At 38.9% G+C, this 20,783-nt stretch overlaps 1 protein-coding gene across 9 annotated transcripts in view; it reads left to right on the top strand.

Moving 5' to 3' along the window:
• Nucleotides 1-20,783, top strand: part of NTRK2 (neurotrophic receptor tyrosine kinase 2) — a 208,383-nt gene that overhangs the window by 30,325 nt on the left and 157,275 nt on the right. For all 9 annotated transcript variants that reach the window (XR_003921867.1, XM_030004102.1, XM_030004101.1 and 6 more), the window contains exons 6-8: nucleotides 11,711-11,847; nucleotides 16,090-16,222; nucleotides 17,785-18,084. Coding sequence is in view for 8 of the 9 variants with exons in the window: in XM_030004102.1 (XP_029859962.1) it covers nucleotides 11,711-11,847; nucleotides 16,090-16,222; nucleotides 17,785-18,084 (570 nt within the window). In the remaining variant the exon portion in view is untranslated. The remainder of the gene's footprint in view (nucleotides 1-11,710; nucleotides 11,848-16,089; nucleotides 16,223-17,784; nucleotides 18,085-20,783) is intronic.

Raw genomic sequence — 20,783 nt, 5'->3', positions numbered from 1 at the left:
CGCATCCTGTGGGCATATCTTGACTAAAATACTTGCCATGAGAAGGGAAGGTGGCACTTCAAACTAGAGGGAGAAGAGGAGGGGAAAAGGTGAGTATATACATCATTCAGACTGGAATTTGCAGTATGTGGAATTTGCACATGGGAAACGTGCCTTTTGCTGAAGATCTGTGTGAATGTCAGCACACGCCTGCAAATTATGTTAGTTTATAGGGTCCAAATATCACTAAACTTTAAAAAACCGGGGTTTTTTCCCTTTTTTCTTTTCTTTTAGTGGGTCTTTCCCCTTAATTTACCTTTTTCAAAATGAACCAATGTAGGACATAGCTTTTTAATAGAGATGACAACACAGCCTTTACCTAGGCACAGAATAGAGAATCCCAGGTGAAGAGGAATGACCGTTTTGGTGTGCATGAGCTGTGTTCTGGAAGATATCTGAAAGATTCAATGCATGGGTCTTGCTCTCATTATCTCTGCAGATATTTTTCTGTGTTTAAAAGGACAATATTTAATTTAAAAAAAAAAAACATTGATGAAGCTGGTTTATTTCATTTCCAGAACTTTCTGAGAGGCTAATAGGTAGAACTGAAATAGAAGAAGAATTCAGCTTTTGACATATATGAACTTTTTCTCTTGTGAACTACATGGCCTTTTTAGCTCCTTTTGATGTCAAGAGAAGTTTTTGGGTGTGCAGGCCTTTGAATTTTGTTAATAAAACATCTAATTTTCTCTGCTAATGAAATGGTTTCATCCCATCTCTCTGGTTTGTTAAATTTTTTCAATTTAGAAACTAAGCAAATGTGCTCTCTCCTTTGTGTGCAGGTGTTATTAATTACTTCATAATATTATAATAAGTGGCCTGTACAGTATGTGGTAAATGTCTTGATAATAGGACATCTTGCTACTGTGTGCTGTTAATAAATCTCTTGCTGGAAAGTTGGAAGAGGCCACTGTGGTTTCTTGATCATAAGGCTTTGGTTTATAGATAATTGATGTGAAAATTAGCAATCTCTGGTACTTTACCTATTGTTTATATGGTGGAAGTGTTCATTAATATGCTGACTAAAGGCTAGTTACAATTTAGATGCCATGAACTTTGTGATTTCTTTTCTTGAGGTTTAAAGGAAGGAATGCTCACTATCTAGAAGATCCTTTCCAGCTGCAATATTAAAAGTGTCAATCAATTGTTATGGTGTTTGCAGCACTATTTTTTCCAGCTGCATTTGGAATGTATTTATGTATGATGAAAATTGCTGGATTCTTTTAAATTTTAAAGTCACACTTAATTACTATGTCAAAGGTTTTTTAAGTTGCATCTACCACAGTAGTATTAGTAGAGCCTTCTGTGTAGAGGAATGGTGGTGTTTAGTTTTGTAATTTTCACAGCATTTGCTGCTTGTCTGTACATTATGGACAGCATCATCACCAAGGCCATCCTCTTTTTTTTTTTTTTTCCCCACCTGATAAATAGCCTTAGAAAATCCAGAAAGAGAACTAAATAAGTAAACACTTTGTTCTTATTGCTACTTCTGTAAGCTGTGGTGGCAATTGCAACCAGTGTACTAAGTCCTGGGAAGTGAGGTGTGTCCTGTGCCTGGGGTAAGGTCACTCAAAAGACTTGTCAGTCTGCAGATCATCTGGAGCTCACTGAATGCCAAGCTGGCAAGACCATGTCTTTGGGACTGGTTACTAAGGTGTTGGTTGCTCCCGCTGGTAGTCATTCAGAGTTACTCAGCTGCTATTGTTGAACTCGCTGATACTGAAAGAAATCTTTTTTCTTGTGGTATTTTTGGGAGAGGCCTGGCTTCTACAGCTGTGTCTGCAGTCCTGTGTAGATTTTTTATTGCTCTGGATCTCAATCTGGTAATAGCGTTTTGCCTTATCTGGTCAATTCAGTCAATCCGATTGTTTTATATATGCTGGTGTGGTGCTTAATCTGGCTTTCAATTTTGCTCACTGTCGCAGCTTTGTATGCTTGCTTATCATATATTGTTTCTGAAGATGTTTTCTTTCTTGTCATTGGTCCTGCATGCTAGCTAAAGTCTACTGAACAAAGTGGCAAATTAGTCCCATGTACTAATTTGTTGTATATATGACAAAGGTGTGTTCAGACTGGCTGTTTGTTTACATATGCAGCCAGTCAGCGAAAATATTGTCTGGTCTGAGAACTATGGGATTTTATGAATGCTAACATTTTTTGTCTGTCTCTTCCCTTGCGCATGAAGTACTATGGTGTTGCTCTTAGTGCTGCTGCTTGTGTGCTGCTGCTTGTGTATGACTGACAAAATTTTAGAAGTTGTTGTAATGTAGAATTACAATCTAAAGAGATGAGTTGCCCATTTCTGGCTTGGTTGGGAGAGCCATGAATTTTGCAGGCAATTGTTCAGATGACTACAAATGGACTGGACTGGATCTGGCTTTATTTCAGCCTCTTTCTGGTGGTAGATTTTTGTCCTAGAGGTAAATAAGTAAATGGTAGTATCAGACTGGAGGCAGGTGGTTATAAATTCTACAGGGGGGAAAAAGGCAAACTGAAGAATTGACACGTTTATTTCTTTGAATTTACAGAAAAGATTTGTAGTATTAGTGAGTCAATAAAATAACCATTAGATCTTAGGCAATCACAGTACAATGCAGTCTAAAACCACAAGCAAAGGCAGAATCCAGTGGGTGTTGACATTTTTTTCCATTATCAGCCAGATTTCACAGATAAGACTATCAGAAGGAGAACATTACAGGGAGAATGAAGTAAGTTTAAAAAAAGCCTTAAACATTCCCCATGTTTACCAGTCAGAATATTCATGGGCTCTCTAGGCTGTGTTGTTTATTTTGGCTCAAGAACTAGATGTTATGCATGACGTATGGTGGCAAACTGTTCTTATTTTCTCTCTAAGAGTTTTAATTCTTATCTGTGATCATGGGCTGCATGAAAAATGTTTTTTTGTGAGAGTTTTGACAGTAATGGTGTTTCACTGTTGCTCCAAGGTTGCATTAGAATTTTCCAAACTTAAAACAATTTTCATTATTCCAGCTTTTAAGTGAAAATAACCAATAATTTATGGATGTTTGAAAAGGCAACAGGAATCTCATTTTCAAAGACATGTACATAACTTCCTTGTGAGACTGTACACTTTTATCTATTCATGAAGCAACCAGTAACTTTCATACATATATCTAGGCATATGATATGTAAATCAGGGCTTGTGAATGAGGATAGCTGAGTGTATGTGATGTATGTGAATGTCTCATATTTAAAAAAACAGCAGAATTTTGTTTTATAATTCTATTTCAATTTCTGCTTTAATTTGAATGAAGCAGGTTTATAATACAAAGCAGGTTAAAAATAGAAAGAAATAAGGCACTATCTAAGGGAAAAAAATGTGTCTTGATCACTCAGGTATTGTTCCTGAACTCAGTGCATCGTGCAGGTTTGCAGAGGTACTCTCTAGGCCTGACTTGACGCATCTGTGTAAGTGTGGAGTACTGATCTACTGAGGGAGAATGGCTATCTGACTGTTGGCTGACAGTATTCTTACTTTGCTCTTACGATGTAACTACGTGAAGACTGATGATTAGATAACTGTATTCTGAAGTCTAAAGAAAGTACTTTTTTCACTTTAAAAGTGGAGACATTTCATGAAGACATCCCTTCAGCCATGTACTTGGTACATGGTATACTTGGTATCAGGAGTGAAACCCATCATTTAGTTGTTTATGTAGTTCTCTGAAAATGTTCTTGTTTCAGGATCACATGTTTATCAAGTTGCAATATTTGACAGGTTGGCATTATTTTCATTATTTCCTTGACATACATGAAGTTCTCCAGATAAAGATACAGGAATTGCAACTGCATTACATGCACTAAGTTCATAAGAAGCCATTTGTTAGAGGTTTGCATAAGCTAGTTTAGGCCTCATTAACTTACATTACATAGGCTGTTTAGCTCTTGGTTCATCTGATAAGCTTGTGGCTGCTGTATTCAGCCCAACTGCACTGAATGTATTTGGTTTTCTTTTGAAAGTTGGTGTGGATAAACTGAAGCTTAAACACCAGTTAAGAACAATTTCTCTAAATGTAATTTAATTTCCTTAACCATTCAGGGAATTTGAGAGAAAACATGGCCGGGTACCTTCAGGAGGCTGCTAGCAAGGGAAGTGTTCATAAGTTTGATAGCCTCTATAGAAACATATAATCTGAAAATTCTGACAGACAAACTGTTGATATTAATATTGGGGATGAGGTCAATTAAATGATTCAGGTGCTGCCAGACCCTTTCTTAGTCAGCACCTTCCTACTAGAACCCAGGTCAGGCTTAGGGACCTTAAGAGAAAGGTCTTGGGCAGAAGTTAAGGAGCTGATGTAAACCTTGGAAACATAAGACCTTCATCTAGTTTGAAATGTCAGCAGCAATCTTCAAAGCTTCTGTACAGGTTGACTGCAGAAGGCAGCTTGGTGTCCAAGTGAATTTGTTCTGCTGCACGGCTGTTGGTGGATTTTGCCTGCATAGCATTCATGATGGCATTTGAAGCCCTGGATGGGACGACAGTTCTGCGGAGGTTGTGTTTGTTGCTGTAATTGTGAAGATGAGTTAGCAAGTTTTCTGGTCTTTTCTGTGGCACACGCTGGCTCTACTTACAGAAGTTTGCTTCTAGTGAGAATTTCAGTTAAGCAGGGAGTGATCAAGTGTTTAAAGGCAAAGTAAGGGTGTATTGGCTCTGGAAAAGCATACTTTAAAGACTCATCATCTTCCAGTAGAGGCTGTACTTGTTTAATTATTTTCTGTAAAGGTTCCCAGCTGAATGTGACAATCAGGCGTGTCATGATTGGAGGCAGATTTCTTTTAGTATTTTAAAATATTTGGGTGGCTCAGTGAGCTGCCACATCACTCATTCTGCTTCCCAACAGAAAGACGTTCCTCCATAGACTAACGAGGTGGGTGCTGTAAGTATCAGATCTGGTGTGGTAAGAAAATGAGAGTTGGACTTCTGAGAAGGTATGCTGAAGCAGCAAGCATATCTAGCAAGAAGAGGTCCGAAATGATCTTGTTCAGTGTGCATATGCCTTCCAACTGCTCGTTAGGAAATGCTAAAGGCATGGGAAAGTCCTAAACTCTGGTCTGAATGACTCTTCTCAGGGTTTTGGCAAGGAGCCTCTACGTTTGGACTCAATCTCTCCCAATGGTAGGAATTTGTGTTTTTCCTTTCAAAAGGGCATAACAGAATTGCTCGGGTTTTTTTTTGTTTTTTTGTGGTTTTTTTTTTGATTAACCAAAAAAAAATAGTGGCTACAGGAGGAGATTTTCTCATCCTCTGGATTCAGGTTCAGTTCAGGAATCGAACCTAAAACTTTGGGGATAATGTCCTGGCCACAAACCTGTAGAGTGTTTGAGACTATTCTAGCTTAACCCTGTCAGATCTGTGCAAAATACCATGGTCATTGTGGAAAACACCCATCAAGATTTGCTGTGCCATGTGGTGAGCATATCTCTGTTAAGTGGTTATTCAGTGCTTTATTCAATGGCTATATACTCTCCTAAAGAGTTGAAGAGATTTTGATCTGGGGCAGTTTCTTTAATTTATATCAACACTCAGTGGGCAGAGGATGGAAATACACTGGGGAAAGGGATCATAATCCAGGATTCCTTTTCCTCTTTCCCCCTTATACCTTTCAGGTTAGTGCCTTTACTTTTCATTTTAATCCAAGGGAAATTTCAAATCTTATTGTGCATGATGGCAAAGTTACAGTGGAGGAATGGAGGATAGTGCCTGGTGGTTAGAGCAGTGAAATGAGAGGTTGAGGGCTTCTCTTCCCTGTAGCAGAAGAGGAAAGTGATCTTTGGGCTCCAGAAAGAAGAAGATATATGAGAGATGATAGGTTTTTCAAATGTTCCTCATTTCTGCTAATTCTGTATTTTACTTGCCTAACATAATTTTTTATTTTCATTGAATATGGTTGCCATTGTCATCTTGGAATAAATTCTGTGAGAATTCTGCAGTCATCTCTAGGTATTGAGCATTTTGATTCTGTGGTTGTGATAAAACAGGAAATGGAAACAATGATTTATGTTTCTTTAATTCATGTTTTGCATGTAAACTTTTGGAGTATCCTGTTTATAGTACTCTAAAGATGCAGCCAGGCTGATTTTTGTCCCTGTCGTTCTGCAGTCTTCAGTGGAAACATGCCCATTTACCCCATGGCTGAAATCTGGCTCAGAGGTCGTTGGCTGCAGACAGTTGCTAAGTGAAACACAGGAGGAGAATCACGTATCCAACAGCTCCTAGCTTCATACCTAGAATTACTAGAAAGTTTTTTGCTTTGTTTTTTAAACCCATAAAAACCCACAGGAAAAGACCCTTGGAATTTGTAACCACTCCTGTATTTTCAAGCAAGACAGAATTTTAATAGACTGATACAAGAAAACTGTTTTTCTTAGACCTTATATTAATGCAACCCGTTTGGAGCCAGTAAGACCTCTGAAATTTGCAGAACCATGTGCACAGTTCTTAACAAATTGCATTGTCAACCATCCTGTTTTCAGGCTTCAGACAGTACAAGTAGTGGGTGTTACCAAGCTGTACCGTAGTGCTGTAATTAGTTTTCTCCCTAGAGAGAAAAAGCAAAATCAGGGGAGCCAAGAACCTTGGACTATATTGAAACCTTATGTCAGGCAAGCAGACTGGATTTTAACCACTGTATCTTATGAATTACAGGGAATATTTTATAAATCAGTGGTTCTGGTAGTCTGCCTTTACATGGTTCAGTTTGATAGATGGTAGCTGGCTCAGTATTAATTTAATCATTCTGGACCTGACACATTTATTAAAAAGATGATTAAGAATTTCAGGTAAGGATTAAAATGACCTTGTTAAAATTCAGATGCAGTTGGCTACTTTTGAGAAAAAAATTGCTACTTTTTACTTGGTAACTGCTTGTTCTTATCACAGAACAGGTTGACCTGCAAAAATGTGCCAAGCAAAAAAGAGATGTTGTGGGCCACATTGAAAACCATTTAGTGACACTGCACCACGTCTAGACTCCTGGGAGTTTGTCAACAGGCCGATGAAAATCAGGGCCTTAGCATGCAAAGGATGGGATAAATGAATGCAACATTGGATTTATGGTATTCTCTCAGGTGCTCGTTTCTTCATCATGTCATTTCTTAGGTATTAGTGAGGCTAATCGACCATATTGAGAGAATTTTTTGGTGAAGGTTTTTGAGCAGCTGAACAAATCCCAGAACTGAACAGATGAAAGTTGAAGCTGAAAAAATCAATCTGGAAACAATTTTCTGAAAATTTTTGTAACTGTGAGGATAGTTAACCAGTGAAACAACATCTTGGGTGTAATGGTGGGTTCCTTTCTTCTTGCTTAAGACCTTCTTCTAAAAGTTGCTGTAGTATATTGGCTAGAACATTGGCTTGGTACTGAGAGTTGAGTTACAGACTACAAGAGTTTGTATTAATATTCAGTTATTTCTTAATTAGGTCATATCTTTCCTTTTATACATATAGTGACAGTCTGGCTCTACAGAGGGCAGTATAAGTTTTCTGTAGAAAGTAGTAAGCAGCCGCATGAAGACTTTGAAAGCCCTCTAGGAATGTAGGCACATTCTTTTTATTAATGTCCATTGACAATTGTGTAGCCAAATGCTGTAGTAGCCTTTGAAAATTTCAGCCAAAATATTTGGTTTTGTGGTTGCTGAAGTCCCAGCTGTGCACAGATATGAGTCATTCTCTAGCGATGCTTGACAGTTCCACTGTCTGACCACCTTGGGCCATTGGTTTGTACTGATGGTCTGTGAAAGTAAATAGCTCCCCCCTGCACCCCCCAGCCTTAAAGGAGGGTTTGTTCCTTCTAAAGCATAAGACGATATTTGGAGACACTCAGCTGACATAAATGAGTTCCTCCTGCTCATCTCTGTTGCATTCAGTTGTGCTGGGGTGAGGGAAGTGACTGCTTATTCTAATCCAGAGCTGTCAATTCCTGGGAATAAAGTGTTACCAATCTGAATATGAGAACAGATATTCTGTATGTGGTGAAATAACATAGCTGTTATACACCTGTGCATAATGAAACACATAGATATTAGTGTATGCTTTCATCTATTGAACTGCGTAACTCTTTACATTATAGTTTAAAATTCTTAGTAGCAAGTTCTGTTCTTCCTTTTTTGAAGAGATTGAAAAGCTTTGGATAGATTATTGGGAAAAAAGGGGACATGAGAACAAGAAATAAACCAGAGTGGTCTTAAGAAGATCATTCAGAAACTCTTTTTTCTCTGTCCTGTCAGAACAGGAGAGCACTCAATGAATTTGAACATTGCAGAAAAATTTCAGAACTGGTAAAAGGGAATGGCTCTTGTATATGGCCTGGACAGTACGCTTATGAAACTCATTGCTGCAGAAGGCTATTAAGGCCAAGAAGATAGCAAGCTTAAAAAAGAAATCAGATACTAGCAGGGTTATTACTGATATCCAGAATTATAATAATCAGTGCTATCGAAGTTTAAAAGAGATATTGTGTTTCGAGCTTTGGGGCACAGGATAATCTCTGTCTGACAGATATCAAGATGAGACTTGTGGAAAGATGATGTCATGTCTACCTTGCATGGGCTTTTATGCTACAATCTAAACTTACTATGCTGGCAGTATACAAAAGTATTTGAACCTGTTGTCTGTTTGCTTGTATCAATTACTGTATACAGAGTCCTTTAAGATGTTAATCCGTATCAACAGAAGTGATAGTCATCTAAAACACTGTATTTAACCAAATTAAGTCAGGAGTAAATGCAGCATGGTTGGATATCTTTGTAATTGTGTAGGTGTCAAAATGCTACTGACTTGTATAAATGGTCTCACACTACACTGAGCATATATACTGAGCATATGTGTCTGTTAGGGTGCATTGTCATTTTTTAAATAGAGTTATTTGTCAGTACAGGTTTTGCTGCTTGGTCTCACTGCTTTTCTGCTAAGTCCAGTGTATCACCTTTTCTAGATAAGAGGTCTTACGCTACTGTCTGCTTTTTCCAAACAGAGCCACTTCTCAACTAGGGTGTATTCTGCTGTGGAGCAGTCTGGGTGCCACTGGAAATAAAAGCCAAAATGACCTTGCAGTTAAAGTTCACTAACTCAAGATACCCAACCATAAAAAATTAATCCCAAGGAAATTCTTGTATGTGTTTACCACTCACCTCTTATGACTGGGAAAGGGAATAAAAGAAAACACACACACTAATGTGATTATTCTATTCTATTCTATTCTATTCTATTCTATTCTATTTCTGATTCTAGTTCTAATTCTAGTTCTAATTCTAATTCTATTGTATTCATACCTTTTTGCTGCAATGTTTTCTGCCGCGTCTTGCAACTGGTTTTTAGTGCAACTTTAGGAATCTATAGAGTAATAAGACTATTATTTTATAACCTTCTGGCATGGTACAAGCAAAATATAGCTGTTTCCCTCAGAGATATAATACCAACATGGCATGTGCAGACTTTTGCAAATAAAGAGAACTAGATCTAATTTTGGGTGGAAAACAGAACCAGTACCAGAGGAATTAAACTTCAGTTGCCTCTCCTGTAAATAAACACACTGCAGGAACAAGTTGTCTCAGAACTTAACAGCTATTAAAGGAGAGCTCTAAGGGACCAAAGATTGTTTTTACTTTTGCTTACATGAGAGGTTTCGTGTGAAATGATGTCTTGGTAGGAACTGTGCATGCTTGCATAGTGAAAAGCTAATCTGTCATGTAGACTTTGTCCCAAGTGCTGGGGCCAGGAAGAAGCGGGGAGCTTTAATCTCTTCGCACGTTCAGGTCTGGCAAGAGCAGTTGGAACAGTTTTCAGAGGTGGTGTGGAAGGGTAACTTTATAAAGCAAATGATCTCATTACTTCTCTCCCTGTTCCTTAACCAGGATAATTAATAGCCAAATGTTCCCTAAGATTTGTTTTATTTCTTGCCAAGCTAGTTGACAGACACTGCTGAGATTTTAATTCACAGTAGGTGAGAGCAGATGGCTACCTTTGCTAACAGATTACTGCATGAAGGCCTACAAACCATCCAGCTTTGTCTCAATAAACTTCAACATATGATTTATAAAGTGAACATAATAGAAGAAATCCATAACACCTATATTGGGAATCACATTACAGCACTGCTTAAAGCACTGGGAGAATTGCCTAAGCGGTTATTGCATACTTGCACTGATCTTCAAATCTTATGAGGCAAGAAAGCATAGTATGGCAAATGATTTGTCTTTTCTTGGGTATTACTTCCTCTCATTTCAATTTTTATTGAACTAATTAAACTTAAAGGGAGATTTCCAGTACATAGAGCTTCTGTTGAAGTTCTAGCAAACATATGAATGTGTTCACACTGATTTGATGGTTAATTGTTTGTACAGAACCTTTTACATAAGCAAAAAAGCCTCTGCTAAACTTCTATACCTGCAAGTCCATGATGAAACTACTGTACTCTTAACTAAAAACTGAAACAAAATAAAGAGAACCGTTGTTTCGGAAAAAAAGAAAAGTAATTTTAAGATCATGCATACATATCCAGCACAGCAGATAAGCTTGATTATTTGAGATGATAGATTGCAAGTAAAACTTGCCTGGAACAGTTGATGAGAAATGCCTCATAAAGGAGGCCAAGGCTTTTTAGAGAGTGTAGCAGCTCCAAGTGATGGGACAGCATCTTTTAAGAAAGATATGATATTTCTAGAACATTGCATAAGTGTTTGCTATGTAAATAAATGTGAAATGTGAGGTTGTCTGTGCCTGAAGTCAATTGATAATGCTGGCGTTATTTTTGAAGAGGGGCAGTCTATAATTCCTTGTGTTTTTGTAAATATTCAGCATATATTGACTCTTCGGGAAGCTCCCTTTGCTTTGGGTGCTGAAGAATGAGATACAGAGTGATTTATAACTCTGTGAGATGCAGGGGAAGTCCTGATTCTTGGAAAATCTGGGCTTATTTCCTGATAAGTGGTACCATCTCACTGCTTTTCTGCTTCCCTGAGGGCAATAGCAGAGTCTGCTGAGGTGGCTTGGATAGCACCTCTGAGCAATTGCTAACACTCTCTTCTGTCCTTTCTCTTCTCTGGTTTGATCTGTTCAGTGCTCTGTTTCCCTCACTTTGTACTTCAGATCTAGGTTTTGCCCTGCTCTCTGTGAGCTGTTTGTGTGAATGAGAGGGAGGGCTGCAATCTCTTGTGTGATACTGGGAGCTAATGGGATTTTCCTGTTAGTTTTGTGGAGCAGTCGAAATACCACAATGTCAGTTCATGGGAAACAGAGGTTGCTTTGCAGCTCTTACAAAGAGACAAATTATATTTCCTGTTTTAAAGAATAAGGGAAGGGTTTTCTTCCATTTTGAAGTTAAACACTGAAGTTAGGATAACTTCATTTGCCCACCTGAAACTTTTCCCTATATAACTAGCTTAATATATTTCCACATGCAGTAATGTTTTCTTAGGATGTGAAGCAGAGGAGACACAGAAAAATGTTATGTAGCAGTATAAAGATTGTAGTTACATGTTTCCAAAGATGCTGTTCATGCTCCCTGACTGAATAGTAACTGACCACAGTGAATATCCAATTTAGTGGTGTTTTTGCTTGTATTTATGCAGCTTGCTTAGAATTGGGTGGTGTTTATTTCTGTCAACTACAAATGCATGCGGGTTTTTTTGGTTGTTGTTTCTATTGTAGACTTGCCCTCAGCAAACTTAAGCAATTACAACATCACTGTGGTGGAAGGAAAGAGCATCACATTGTACTGTGATACTACTGGAGGGCCATCCCCTAATGTATCCTGGGTGCTCACTAATCTTGTTTCAAACCATGAGGTAAGTTTCATATTCAAATACGTGGCAATTCAGAGACAGAGGATACCTGCTGAAGTATGGAATGAAGGTTCATATCTAGCTTTAGTTAACTTTTTATTTAAAAAATGAAATAGAAAATGAATGTGGGGATTACATTTATTTTCCAGTTATTTTCAATCCATGGTGACTGCCACAGTGCTTTTGGAGAATGGTAGATATTTGCTCCTTGAGACCCTGATTTGCACTCTGGTTTTTGGATGCTCACTTGTAAATCAGAGTACTGTAAATTTGTGGAAGCAATGTGGTAAATTGGGGTACTGAAACACAAGGGCTTTCTTATTATCACTGATACCTACATACAGAGAATAATCTACCCTAATAATGAAAAAAGCTTTGTGTCTCTAATTTTATTATATTTTCATGCCAAAACCTTCATGTGTTGGAATTTGGTTGTAAATACTTTGTGGTTTGTTTTAATTTTCTTTCAATCAGCAAAGCAACAAGAGGAAGCTGTGGAAATTGAAGTGAAGGTTTTACTAAAAAGAATGGCAGTTTTTTTTAACAAAGTATGAAGATGTTTCCTCAATAAAATCATCTAGGCAGGGGGAATTCTATTTTCTGAGATCTCTGTATTCTGTGTCCCTACTTGAGACTGTGTGCACACTGGAGATAGAATGATTAAGTTCTTTCTGATGGAAGTGCTGATAAGGAGAGTGTGATGGGTTGACCCTGTCTGATTGCCAGGTGCCCACCAAAGCTGTTCTATCACTCCCCTTCCTCAGCTGGATGGGGGAGAGAGGAAATATAACAAAGAGCTTGTGGGTCAAGATAAGGACAGGAGAGATCACTCACCAATTACCGTCACGGGCAAAACAGACTCAGCTTGGGGAAATTTAACTCACTTTATTACAAAACAACCAGAGCAGGGTAATGAGAAGTAAAACCAAATCTCAGAACACCTTCCCTCCACCCCTCCCTTCTTCCCGGGCACAACTTCACTCCCGGATTCTCTACCAACCCCCCCCAGCGGCACAGGGGGACGGGGAATGGGGTTTACGGTCAGTTCATCACACGTTATTTCTGCTGCTTCATCCTCCTCAGGGGCAGGACTCCTCACACTCTTCCCCTGCTCCAGCATGGGGTCCCTCCCACAGGAGACAGTCTTCCACGAACTTCTGCAACGTGGGTCCTTCCCACGGGCTGCAGTTCTTCACGAACTGCTCCAGCATGGGTCCTTTCTGCGGCGTGCAGTCCTTCAGGAGCACACTGCTCCAGCGTGGGTCCCCCACGGGGTCACAAGTCCTGCCAGAAAACCTGCTCCGTGGGCTCCTCTCTCCACAGATCTGCAGGTCCTGCCAGGAGCCTGCTCCAGCGCGGGGTTCCCACGGGGTCACAGCCTCCTTTGGGAACGCACCTGCTCCGGCATGGGGTCCTCCACAGGCTGCAGGTGGATATCTGCTCCACCATGGACCTCCATGGGCTGCAGGGGGACAGCCTGCCTCACCATGGTCTTCACCACAGGCTGCAGGGGAATCTCTGCTCTGGCGCCTGGAGCACCTCCTCCCCCTCCTTCTTCACTGACCTTGGTGTCCGCAGGGTTGTTTCTCTTACATGTTCTCACTCCTCTCTCCGGTTGCTGTTTTCTCTCTGTCCCAACTTTTTTTCCCTTCTTAAAAATGTTATCACGGAGACGTTACCACTATCGCTGATTGGCTCGGCCTTGGCCAGCGGCGGGTCCAACTTAGAGCCGGCTGGTATTGGCTCTCTCTCGAACACAGGGGAAGCTTCCAGCAGCTTCTTACAGAAGCCACCCCTGTAACCCACCCCCCCTCCCCGCTACCACAACCTTGCCACACAAAGCCAATACAGAGAGGCAGATAAGCAGGTCTTCAATATACAGCTGTTGACCTCCTAAATTGCCATTATTTACACAGTGTGCAAGACCCTCTGTTATTTACAGTTTTATGGCTTTGGCTTTCCTACATTCATGATGTTGCAGGCTGCTTAAAGTTTCCTGATCTGTACAAAGTATGGGATGTGTACTTCCAAAACTGTTCCTGCAGTATGGAAGAGACAGGACCTCTGGGGTCTCATAGTCTTTGTACTTTCTTCCTTGAGGTCATTATATTGGGCCTGTACAGAATTTGACTAGGCTGTCTTTCAGCTCGTATAAGGAAGAGCTTTGCAGAGCTCTAGTTTTATTTTTAAACTTTTCTCTAATGTGTAAAACTACCCAAATGCATCAGTTATCAACAAGAACAAAAAATTAAAACAGTTTGGGGAACCTATGCCAAGCTGTGCTTTTTCTTTTTCTTTTTCTTTTTCTTTTTCTTTTTCTTTTTCTTTTTCTTTTTCTTTTTCTTTTTCTTTTTCTTTTTCTTTTTCTTTTCCTTTTTCTTCTTCTTTTTCTTTTTCTTTTTTTGAGTCATGAGCCAAGACAAATGTGGGATACTGTTCAAAAAGTAAGATCACCTCATTTTTTAACCTTCCTGTTTTTCAAATGCCATGTTCAGTTTGCTTCAAGCTTTCCAGGAATATTTTGTCCTGGCATAACTTCATCTTGAGATTTCAGAGGGGCTCGTCTTATAGGCTAGCTACAACCTTAGCTGTGGAGCACAGTAGTCTTTTCAGTAGCAGAAGAATGAGTGCCTTTTAAAGCTCATTTGCCATTCACAGCCATCCTTCCCTTTTCTGTGAGTGTTGGTTTTGGTTTCCTTTTTCTCACTTCCATATCTTTGTTTCTGCCTCCCTTTTCTTAACCTCCTATGCTGCTTCTGCCTGTTTTCTCTCTCTTTCCTGTTTTACAGAGACGTTAAGAAAAGTTAAAACTAAACTCTAGTCCTGCAAAGCTAACTGTATGCACTCAGTTTTTAAGCTGATGTATAATCCGATTGATGTTGGTTAGATTTTTCTTGTGTTAGATTTCAGCCCTGAGCCTGTGATTGAGCCCCTCTGCTTTCAGTCCAGCTTTGAGCACTGCTTACCTCTGGGAGTTGTGCATAGAGAAATGTGTAATGGGGTGTTTGCTTTTCCGCTCACCCTCCCTAGTGACACACTAAAATCAAAATGACATGCAATTTAAGTGGAGTTAAGGTGTCATCTCGAGGTTCAAAATTCTGGTTGCACAGGACTCTATGCAGGGGCGTTCCCACATATCCCCATTGTCTACCACTGGAAGTCACTGTGGTTTTACAGGTGCAGTGTGTTGTTTGTATTCTGTGCAGCACTGAAGTGTATATGTACACTGAGGAAAGTGCCTCAAAAGTAGTTTTTAAAAATGGTCCTAATTATTTGTTTATTTTCTAAATTTGTTTTGGTTCCTTTCCTATTTTAATAAAATAATCTTGCATTTTATGAAAAATTCAAGTATGGAAATAGTAATTATTTGGAGATCATATGAAGGGCCTGATATAAGAAAACCAGAAGCTTTAACAACTAGCTTTGCTAGCTGGTATTTTTTTTTTTTTTTTTTTTTTTGTAATTCAGCCCTATTTGCTTTATTGAGTGTTGGATAGCTGTATATTCAGTATGGCATTTAAGGCTGTAAATGGGCACTGAGCTTTCTAAGAATCATAAGAATCAAGATTTCTAAGAATCATAACTCTTACCTTAATTAGCCTATGCTTAAACAAATTAAACAGAACTTGGGCAGTAGCTTAGGTAGTAGAAGGCATGTAATTTCTTGTGGAAGGTTCCATGATAGCAAGAAGCTTTTAAGAGACATTTGGCTAAGGAGGAGGGAAAAGACATGTTGTTGTCAAGGTGCAGTAGAGCTCAGAAGGCAGTAGTAGAAGAGATGTCAAGAGTAAGTGTAAACAAAAGAGATAAAAGGAAGTGGAAAGGACTGAACAGAACAAAGTTCAAGCGGAGCAGAGATAGACCATAGAAATCAATCATGAAGTGGAAGTGAGTGATGAGCAAGGGTATGGGCAGAGAAAAAAACATTCACGTAGAGGTTAAGAAGTGTACTGTTTAAAAAGGCAGAAACTGAAGGTGACAGGACAGAAAAATGGTTGAGTGCAGTGTTTGTAGCAGGACTTTTGGAGCTTTGAATCCACCGCTACCAATGATTACAATTGGTTCTGTAGGTGTTTTGCATCAGTTTGGATAAGACACCAAAGTAATGCTTTGATTAATTGTGGACTGTACAGCTAAAAGAAGGGAAAATGAAAAATGCCATTTGGCTGTGGCCAATGATTCCCTCGCTCTCCCTTGTTCTTTATGCTGTGGTTGACACATGCATGTTTTTCTGATCGCCTGTAGAGTGACACAAGTAAGAATCCTGCCTCGCTAACCATAAAGAACATTTCATCTGTGGACAGTGGACTGTGGATTTCTTGCGTAGCAGAGAATATTGTGGGAGAGGACCAAGCCTCTGCCGAGCTCACAGTATTCTGTACGTATGCAGGCCTCCATGCAGCTCCCAAGGCCAAACTTCATTGGCAGCAAATGTTTTGGGTATAAATATTTTTTGGGCATGCAGGTTGTTGAAACAAAATCCCTAAGGCATGTGAACTATCTACTGCAGTTAATCCTGGGAGTAGCCCAACCAGCAGTTGTGTTTTTTTCAGCCCTGCATACTACAAAAAATGTGTTTCTAAATATTTTATCTTCCAGTTAAAATGATCTGTAAGTAAAGGTCTGAAACCCAAAATACTTAATGGCACTGTCAGTGTGGGAAGTTTTGTTAATGGTGTGCATGTACATACACAGTGTCTTAGGAATTAAGTGTGAATGCATCAAAAGGCTCATAGAATTAATTGTAAGAGACTACAAATGTTTAAGTTCTTATTATCTAAAGCAACAACTGCTTTGTTCAAAAAATAACACGCTTGCAACGTTAGTACTGCCAGATGTAAATTTATTTGTCATAGCTTTGAATAATACATTTATTTGTCAGGGCCAAGGAAGGGGGAAGGGACATGTAGTATAGAAGCATTGGCTTCTTAGATCTGAGATTCCAGTCTGAATTCATTTTATATGAACTAGACAGCATGTTTTCACAAGTTGCAACCCTCTGTTTAACTGAAGATGGGAATGGAACACTTTGTAGACGGAAAATTTTTTTCAGCATGTGCTCATGACAGAGTAAACTAGAAAAAATTACTGTAGATGTAGGTTTTTAGGTGGAAATTAGATATGTAATAGCTATGGAAAGGGACATAAACTAGAAATGTTTGAACAGTGTAAATGAGATTGTGAGATTGGCACTGTTATGAGTGATAAAAGGGAGTATAACTAGATGAAATTGGATGCAGTTAAGAATGAATATCAAGGGAAATTTCCTAACAGCAAAATAACATGCAAGATGTTGAAATAGTCTCTTGAGGGAAACAGAACAAGTCTGTAAACTCGAGGCATTTAACACGTTTGAACAAAGAATGAGAAAATGTATAGTAGAAAATGGTCCTTCCCTGTCTTTCTGTCTTCGACAGAAGAATCCAGGGAATTAAGTCATCTCTTCTGGCTTTGATTATGTGAAGAAAATAATATGAAAGTTTGGATTCCTAGCTGAATATATTTCCAGTACTACTTGCTTTTGGCTGACTTTTAAATATTTTTAATACTGTTTTGTTCCTTCAGCACTCCTCTGTGCCATTTTTTCAGCACAGTAAAGCTAAAATGTCTCTCTTCCTCTTCTTAGTGATGTGGTAACTGAACTTCCCACACCTTATAGGGTTTAAGTGATTTATCAGGTATTCAGTTTTTGTCTGAAACTAGTTTGTTTTGTTTCTTTCTAAAGAATGGATTCATTTCAGTTGTGAGCACAGTACCCAAGGCAGAGCAGGTGGGCTTCCTGTGTGAGTATCCTCCAAATAAGTATCATTCTTACTAATAACATACGTTTGTACTGATGAATGAAAAATACTTCCGTGATAACTTTGGGGGAGGGAGGGAAGGTAAGAAAGACATGTTCAAAATATTCTGATGTTCTTCACTCTTTTTTTCCCAATATAGTTGCACCAAATATCACATTTATTGAATCTCCAACCCCGGACCACCACTGGTGTATTCCATTCACTGTGAAAGGGAACCCTAAGCCCACATTGCAGTGGTTCTATGAAGGGGCTATACTGAATGAGTCTGAATACATCTGTACTAAAATACATGTTATCAATCAAAGTGAATACCATGGCTGCCTTCAGCTGGACAACCCTACCCATCTGAACAATGGTGCTTATACCTTACTAGCAAAGAACGAGTATGGAGAGGATGAAAAACGGGTTAATGCTCATTTCATGTCAGTGCCTGGAGATGGTGAGTATAATTTTTTTTTTATGTTAGCAATTGCAAATTGATGAGACCATGGGGAGACAGTGCTCCTGGCCAGTTTACCTATTTTGGAGGAAGCTTTTTATATGCATGTTTTTTTTTCTCTCTGAATGAATGTCTTCAAGATTAGTTGTAAACCAATAAATTTTTTCTTGAGCATTTTCTTCTTGTTTATTGCTTCTTCAACGGAGGCCATGCTGGTGCTCTGTAAACCTTCCTTTTGAGTAACCATGTCAGCTAAGACTAGTTAAAGGTTGCTGTTTCTGAAGTGTTTTCTTTAGCCTCAGTTCTGATCCTGGAAAGCACTGAGTACCAATTCAGCCACTCTGTAAGTTTTCTGCACTGCATATGAATGCAACTAGGCAGTGTATCCAACGTCAAGGGGCATGCCTATGTAGCATCTAGTGCACTGATGCAAAATCAGTAATGCAGTCCAATGAGTTGATGATAATATATTGTGTAGGACACTAGAGGGAGCTGGATAGAAAACAAGTAACCTAGAGGCAGGAGGGTCAAGGTCTCAGGTCCTCACAGGCATTTAGATATCCAATTCCCATTCATTTCGGTGGAGGTTGGGCATCTGCATGCCTAGGAATATCCGTGATCAAGATGGTTGCTGTTAAGTATATGCATCTTCAGTTGCTCTAAAGGCTCTGCCTCAGCCCTCCTAAATGCTCAAGCAGGCTCAAGGTGGACTAATTCACTGAACTGCAGGGACTACTGTAAGTAGTTAATGTACATTGTGGTTTGATCTTTTCCCACATCTTCAAAACCATATTTGAAGTGACTGTAAGAATACGAAGGCATACATATAAGCATATTGCTGTATGTGGAAGAAACTCTGAGTGGACCTTGCACAGCTGGAGTGGAAATAAAGGCATGTTGGTGTGCAAATAATTGCCCAGTCATATCTGAAAATATGACCATGTGTGTACCTCCAGCTTTTTAGCCATGGGATATAAGTAGCCTTCTTTTTTCAAACAGCAATGTGCAGTGCTAATGTTATCTGGCAGAAAAAAAGTGAATATTTAAATTCCCTCTCCTACATTGTAGGCTACAGACAGTAAAAATATGGTCTGTATTTAACATTTGTTCCTATCAGCTCAGCCTGCTACAGGGAGAGAGATGGCAAGTCTTTTTCTTTCCCACCCTCAGAAAGAGAAGGTGAAGAGCTGATATAATTGGGCTCTATTTTCTCCTGCTGTTCTTAGTAGCTCCTCTCTTCTTTTTTCTCTACAGTCCTTCCTTAAATAGACTCATTACAGAAACAGGTCATGGTTTCAGCTACTGGCATCCTCATGATCTTTAATACTACATTATAACAGTTCAGTAAAACAGTTTACCTCATAGATATTCTGTATACAATTGAAGTTCTCTTACACTCTGATTATTTACTATGAATTTGGCTTCATTTTCTTAACAGAATAACAGTTCCTCTAGTACACTTAGGTGGATTTATCATTTTTTGTGTTTGATCCAAATCCCTTTTACTATTCTGTTTTTCCTTTATGCTTCTCCCTTGTCCACTGAAAATTTCCCAGTTGTGGCCTTTTAAATCAGTAAATAGAACTGTAGGTATCCTCCAAATCAGAAAGACAGCTTTATTTATTTATTCCACCCACTTCATACTCATAAGGAATATAGGTTTCCCAAGGTAATGTGTGCTGTGTTCTTTAAGCATTTCCCAAGATCTGTGGTGGATTAAGCTTCACAAAAAGAGTATAGAGGAAACTGGACTACATACAGACAGGATGTAACTGCATTAGAAATCAGTGCATAGTGGATGGCACCAAACAAGTCTTAAAAATTAACAACAGGGGAAATTGCTTATCTGCTTAACCTCCTCAATATTTTTTTTTTTCTATAAGAATCGTGGCATTGAGCTTTAGAAAATGTCATAACATTGTTGTCTCCTCCACTTAAGCTGGCATAAAAGTGAATGTTAAAAAACTAGAATCGTCTGTGCATTGTATTACAATTTTTGTTTTAAACTAATACTATTTAAAGCACTGTCAGGCTTTTTCAAACCCTTGAAAGGCTTTTTCAGTGCTGTTGTTACTGTGTAGTATGTCCTTTTGGCCCACATATCGTACAATGAAGCATAAAGATTAAGGCCCATGTTCTGGTATTATGTTCATTTCCATGCCTTCATGACTGAATTAAATACTAGCCCTGATGTTTCATGGGGTGGGGTATCCTGACTGAGCTTTGAACTGATTCTCTGGTTATTAAATCACTTACAGGCAAATGCACTGAAGATAAAAACAAAAGCAAGTTAAAAAAACCCCTCACCTATAATCCATATGTCTATCTAAATTAAATACAACTAAGTCTGAAGCAAGTTCTGTCATCAACAGTGTAATACTTCACTTTCAAAGTTGCATCAAATGTGATAAAGACATGAATAGTGCAAAGATGCTCTCAGCTTCCAGCATGCTACTTACAGAACATTTTTCAAGGGATGGAGGATGCAAGCATAAAGGAGAAGAAAGCTTGTACCACAGTGGGATTTGGATTGAGTTAATGATAACACAGTTAATGTTGTAAATTAAGACTTTGTTTTAAATATGAAGGCCTGGAAGAATAAATTTCATACTCTATTAGCTAGATTTTTAACTTGATTTAATCTGCTAAAGTTCTTGGATTCATGTGAAGCTGTTCTTGCTGAGGATGACTTGATTATT

Source organism: Aquila chrysaetos, chromosome Z, assembly GCF_900496995.4.
Source record: "Aquila chrysaetos chrysaetos chromosome Z, bAquChr1.4, whole genome shotgun sequence".
Taxonomy (NCBI): Eukaryota; Metazoa; Chordata; class Aves; order Accipitriformes; family Accipitridae; genus Aquila; species Aquila chrysaetos.
Note: the sequence above shows the minus strand (reverse complement) of the source record. Positions and strands in the feature narration are given on the sequence as shown.